Source organism: Emiliania huxleyi, assembly GCF_000372725.1.
Source record: "Emiliania huxleyi CCMP1516 unplaced genomic scaffold EMIHUscaffold_472, whole genome shotgun sequence".
Taxonomy (NCBI): Eukaryota; Haptophyta; order Isochrysidales; family Noelaerhabdaceae; genus Emiliania; species Emiliania huxleyi.
The window spans coordinates 22,946-28,945 of NW_005198453.1; the positions used below are offsets into that span (position 1 = coordinate 22,946).

Below are 6,000 nucleotides of genomic sequence, written 5' to 3' on the forward strand. Positions count from 1 at the left end.
CGGAGCATGCCTCTCTCTCAGCCCGGTGGTGGCTGGCCTCCTGCGCAACTCCGTCCCTCCCTCCCTGTCGTGCCGATGCCGCCGCCGGTGTGTGGCGGCGGTCTCGAGGGCTGGGACGGTCTGGCGGGCGTCCGTGGGGTCCGAGGTGCCGGGGAAGAGAGAGGAGGGCGGTGTGTGTGAGAGACGCATGATTACTCGTTTCTTTGTCGCCTGAGCAAAAAATGATGAGGCTGAGCAAGAAATGAGGAAGGAAAGAAAAGTGAACGCGTCTCCGGACTCCGCTCTCCACGCGGTGCACCTGCGGGCCGCTCGCAGGCGTGAGGCGAGCGCTCAGACCATCTTGATCTTGCCGAAGTCGACGAGGCCGCCCTGCGAGACGAGCCAGCACACCGACTCGATGACGAGCATCGCGCAGAACGGCGTGACGTCGCCCTTGTTCACCATCGCCGGGTTGTTCTTCTTGTTCGTCCAGTGCTCCTCCATCAGCGCGTTCATCGGGAGGAAGACCTTGCACAGCCACAGGTTGGTAACGACGAAGACGGCGCCGAGCGTCTTAGCGAGCGTCGTCGTGCCGCCCGTCAGCGCGACGGCGATCTTGAGGAGGGCGATCGTGCCGATGAAGGTGCCCCAGCCGTTGCAGATCACCGTCATGCGCGGCGACTGGTTCTCGCTGTCGCCGAGCTTCGTGTCGTGCCACCACGACTGGAGGTACTCCTCGTCTGGCATGACGGTCTTGCCTTCCATGAAGTTGTCGCGGATGCCTCCGAGGAGGAAGAAGAGCGCCTGGACGGCGACGATCCCGTAGGCGGCGTTGTGCCTGAGGGTAGCATGCACTCAGATGAGCGCTACATGAGCAGTGCATGCACTCGAAGGAGGGTAGGGCGGCGGCGGGCGGGCTGTGGCGCGGCGTACGGCATCTTTGATCAGTGCACAGTGGCTATGTAGTCGACGACGGCGAGAGCGACTAGACGCTGAATCCGGCATTAAACATTGAAAAGAAATCGCCGCCGTAGGCGCCAGCCGCCTCCCAAGCTTGGGCCTGTGGGTGGGCCGAGTGGTTCCTAGCGTGTGAGTCAAACTCTTAATAGAAATCGCATCTAGCCCTCCACAACCCTCAAAATTTTCCTCGGGGCGCGCTCCGCGCGCGGCGCTCCGCGCCTCACTCCTTGAGCGTCATAGGCGCTGGCCTGCACATGTTCTGCAGCTTGGGCCGCCTCCGTGAACTCTCGAGGGATCTCGAGTTGCGGAGTGCTGTTTCGGAGCTTCACACGCTGTTCACGCGCATCATTCACGGTCTAGCCCGCCGCCGCGCTCTCTAGGGCCTCGGTATTGATGGCGATAATCCTCGTGCGTCGTGGAGAAATTTACCTTTCCTGTACAGTCTTACCCGTTCATGCGATGGCACAAGCGCGCGCCTGCCTGCCCCGAGGGCAGGCCAGGCGCGCCGCGCCCTGTGCGTCTCCGGCGGCCATCACAGGCGCGTGGCCGTGCTTTCGGTGGGCCCGCCATCATACACATCGCGCCATCGCACGCTCGCTCGCTGCGGAGCCTCACAAGGTCGACTCACAAGGCTGTCGTCGAGACCGCGCCTTGTTCCACGCCGCCCGCTGTGGCGGCCAGGACCGCGGCGGGCGACTCGCCGGCGCGCCGCAGCGCCGCGCCGAGGTCCGCGCCGTACGAGTAGTCGTACCGGCTGGCGTGCGCCTCGAAATCGCGCAACACGCGCTCCACCAGCTCGCGCGGAACCACGGAGCGCCCCTCCTCGCGCGCGGCGCCGCCTGCCGTCGCGCGCGCCCGCTCGCCTCCTAGCTCGCCTCCCGTCGGCCTCGCCTCGCCGCCTGTCGTTGCGCACGCCCGCGGCACGTCCTCAGCCGCCGGCTCCGCGTCCTCGACCGCCACCTCGCGCAGGAGCCGCGCGTGGTCGGCAAAGTGGGACCGGCGCATCGACGCGCGAAGATCGAAGCCGCTCACCGCCGTGCCGCCGCCCGCCGCCGCGCCGCCGCCCGCCGCCGCGCCGCCGCCTGCGGCCTCGTTCCACAGGTACTCGTCCAGGAGCGCCTCCTCGTGGCGGAAGTGCGCCTCATACGCGCGCCGCACCTCTGCAAGCGCCGCGGCACTGCGTGTGGCGGCGAGCTCGCGCAGCGCCGCCGTGCACGCCGCGTGCTCGTCGTCGAGAGCGGCAATTCCCACGCTCGGGACGCGCTCCGGGGCGAGACGCACCTGTGCGCTGCGGGCGATGCGACGGGCTCGTCGACGTCTCCACCGCGGCCGCCGCCGCGCCGTTCCGCCTGCGGCGTGGCCGCACCGCACGTCTCCGCCGCCCTCGAGCGTCCAACCGAGCAACTCCGCGGCAACTACCCTGGTACGTGCCAAAAAATAACGGCCGAGCTCGTGGGCGCGCCCCGATACACTCGTAATAACGTAACCCTGGGACAGGCGGCGCCACATTTAAACAGACGGCGCCCTCTCGCCTCTGCACTGCGGTGACCGATGTCGGCGCACTCGCCCAATACTTACTTCCAGTTACCACCGCAAAGTGGCAAGTGGCGGCAATGGCGGGGCCGGCCGGGGGTGCATCGGCCCTTCTCGCCTCTACTACGCTCTCGAGCTCTGTGCTCATGCGCCCCAGCCGTGCGCGCGCGCCACGCGCTCGAAGGCCGCCCGCGCCTCGCGCTCGGCGTAAGGGACGTGCGCCCGCACCGGGTCGAGCCGGCCGCCACCGTCGGCAAAGGCCGAGCGCACGAGGAGGAGAACGCCCTCCATCGAGAGCTCGGAGTTCCAGCCCGAAGTGGTGAGCGTCTCGAGGCAGACGGAGCCGCCGACCGTCACGTGGCCGGTGTGGAACTCGAAGCGAGGCGAGACGACGCGCACAAACGGCGGCGCGGCAGGGTAGTCGCCCGAGAAGGCGACCTCAAGCTGGACCGCCTCCGACTCGCCGGTCCGGCGGGCGTGGTCGACGAGCTCGCGCGCGAGGTTCGTGCCCGGCTCGGGCTGCATTGCCACGCGCCACACGTAGCAGTTCGCCTCGTCCGGAAGCTCGACGGTCCAGCCGTGCTCCGCGCGCGCCAGCTGCCGCAGCTCCTTGGTGACGCGCCGCGTGGCCGCCGCCGTCGACGCAACGGCCGCAGGCCGCGCGTTCCGACCCGGCACTGCCCGCGCCGGGTTGGAGCCGGCGCTGCTGGCCGCGCGGCTCGAAGCGGCGCGCCAGCGGGAGTGGGCCGCGTCAGCCTCGGCCCGCTTGGCGGTGGCGCTCGCCTTGAGCTCCTCGACGGTGCCGTCGAAGGGGCGCTTCGAGACGGTGCGGCTGGCTGAGCCCAAGCTGCCCAAGCCCCCGCTGCTGCTGCCGCCAGCGTCAACCTCGACGCCCTCGACGCCCGGGAACATGGCCTGGACGAGGCTGGGCTCGAGGCGGTACTTGCGCAGGTAGAAAGAGAGAGCGTGCGCCCAGCTCGAGGTGACGGCTGCGTCTGAGGCGATTGCCGCCTGGTACGCCGCTGCAGCTGCGTCAAGATCCTCGCGGATGAGGAGCTGGCAGACGCGCGCGAAGCTCTCTGCCGCGCTCGCCTGCTTCTCCGCCACCGCCGCGGCGTCGCTCGCGGCCTTGGCCTTCCGCATCAAGGCGTTCACGACGCTCGTGGCCTGGCCCATCGCCTCCTCGCCCGGCCTGAGGGTGAGCACGCCGATCGGGAGCTGGTGGTCTGCCTCCGGGACGACGACGATGGGCGAGGAGCCGCCAAAGTCCTCGCGCGCGAACGCGGGCACGCCGTCGTTGCGCGGGTCGATGAGCACGGCGAAGATGAGCATGCGTGTCGGTCCTGCTCCCGGCCGGAACCCGCCGCCCCACTGGCAGTAGGAGAGGGAGATGAGCGGGTCGCGCGCAAAGTACTCGCCGGGACCGAGCGACTGCCCGTGCTGGCCACGCCGTGCGGGATCGAGGCCATTCTCGGAGATGGCGTCCACGTTGCGGTCAGCGGTGCCGTGGAACACGACCTCCACCTCGAGCGACAGGTTGCGCCGGCATGCGGCGACGAAGGCGGCGTGCAGCGAGGAGCCAGCAGCGTAGAGGGGGTTGACGCTAACCGCAACGCCGTTCGTCTGCCGCTCCTCGTCGTTGACGCCCGTAGATGAGGCCAGCCTCGCGGAGAACGACTCCTCGAGCAGGGAGGCGAGGACGGGCTCCAAGGGGTCGTCGCGTGCGGCCGAGAGCAGATCAGCCGCAGGCGCATGGTAGGAGCGCTCGGCTGGGCCGAGGCCACAGCCTCGAAGGAGGCGGCCTGGTCGGAACCCGAAGGGAGCGGGCACGGGAGCGGGCACGGGAGGCGCGCCGAGCGCTGGCACTGGGCCAGGCGCGAGGCCATACTTCCTCTCGAGGTATGTGTGCGCTAGCCCGCCGGGTTTCGGGTAGTGTCGGTAGGCAGCCAGCACCGTACGGATCTCAGCATCCGTAATCGAGGACGGTAGAAGGCGGCGGACGTTGCGGAAGACGCGCTCGTTGCGCTGCGCGTCCATCATTGCCGACTTGCGAGAGAAGGACGCGTCCCGCAAGTCGGCGCATGGAGTTTTTTTTGAGAGCTCTCAACCGCCGCTGCCCCCCACCTCCACCACACCGCCGCCGCCACCGCTCACGCCGCCGCCGCCCTCCACCCCCACCACACCGCCGCCGCCGCCGCTCGCGCCGTCGCCGCCCCCCACCTCCCCCACACCGCCGCCGCCGCCGCTCACGCCGCCGCCGCCCTCCACCTCGCCCACGCCACCGCCACCCTCCACCTCCCCCCCACCGCCGCCGCCGCCGCTCACGCCGCCGCCGCCCTCCACCTCGCCCACGCCTCCGCCGCCCTCCACCTCTCCCATGCCGCCCCCGCCCTCCACCTCGCCCACCCCTTTGCCGCCACCCTCTCCTTCGCCGCCCCTCGCCCCCACCGCCCTTCTCCTCCACCCCTCGCCCTCCCCCCCCCGCCCTACCGAACCACCCACCGCCCGCCCATGCCGACCTCCGTCCTCCCGCCGCCTTCCCCCCTTCCCGCCCCTCCGCCTTCGCCATCCCCCATCTGTGCGCCCCACCCCGAGCGTCCGCTCCCTCCCGCGTGGCGCCCATCCCGCCCTCCGCCCTCGCCCCCCGCCCCTGCCCTGGCTGGCCTGGGTGGCATCTCCTCATCATCACGCGCCAGGCGGGAGGGAAGTGGACGGGTCCCTGAGCCGACCTAGCCCTAAACGGAATGGGGCGCCCAACACGTGCCCGGATTACTGTGCCTTCCCCGGGCACAGCCTTTCGGTTCGTGAAGGGTCGGTGCGTGTCGTGACCCCCTGGAACACCCGTACCCCCGCACCATCTCCATCGCTTGGTTCTATAACCTTGCCACCACCGGGAGCGGCCAGGGCTTCATTGACTCGGTCGAGAGACCCCAAATTTTAGGCCAAATCGGCAAAATGCCGGGAATTTCGCGGAGAACCCGTGTATACCTGGAAATTACCCTGCGACCGCCTGCGCATTTTGTCGATTTCCTCAATTTTGCCTCAGACCAGCTCTCAGACTCAGGGAAACTCGCGAGTTTCCAGAATGGAGCACCAAACACCCTCTGTTTCCTTTCCCCTGGTAATCCTCTCCCTGGATATTTCCGGGGAAACGCAAAAAAACTGCTGGGGTGCAGTGCCACCTGGGGACCCTCTGTTTTCCTTTTTGTTTTCCGGAAAACCTGCTTGAGCCCAACTCATCCGTGGTACGGTACTACCCCCCGCCCACTACCGCTTGATGCTGTGCTCCCCACCACTCCCGCTCAGCTCTGCTGCCGCATGAACCCCTCCGCGCCGGCGCGGCTGCCGCGCTGCATGTAGTGCTTGGTCTGCCCGATCCGGTCGCTGATCGAGTCGACCGACGTCGACGCGTAAACGTCCCGCGCCACATCATCGAGGAAGTTTGGCCTCTGATCCGCGCCGCCGCCGCCGGCGCCGGCGTCGCCGCCGCCGCCGTCCGCCGCCGGCTCGCCGCTCGACACCGTCCTC

General features: G+C 69.0%; 2 protein-coding genes across 2 annotated transcripts; both read right to left on the minus strand.

Moving 5' to 3' along the window:
* Positions 1-227: 227 nt before the first annotated feature.
* EMIHUDRAFT_445559 (hypothetical protein) lies at positions 228-969 on the minus strand. The gene is made up of 2 exons (XM_005767942.1): positions 913-969; positions 228-817 (listed from the first exon to the last, which is right to left on the minus strand). The coding sequence occupies exons 1-2, from the start codon at positions 915-917 to the stop codon at positions 331-333; spliced, it is 492 nt and encodes a 163-aa protein (XP_005767999.1). The 5' UTR covers positions 918-969; the 3' UTR covers positions 228-330.
* Positions 970-2,374: 1,405 nt separating this feature from the next.
* Positions 2,375-4,524, minus strand: EMIHUDRAFT_459287 (hypothetical protein). The gene has a single exon (XM_005767943.1). It carries the CDS (start codon positions 4,510-4,512, stop codon positions 2,617-2,619), a length of 1,896 nt encoding a protein of 631 aa, XP_005768000.1. The 5' UTR covers positions 4,513-4,524; the 3' UTR covers positions 2,375-2,616.
* Positions 4,525-6,000: the final 1,476 nt, after the last annotated feature.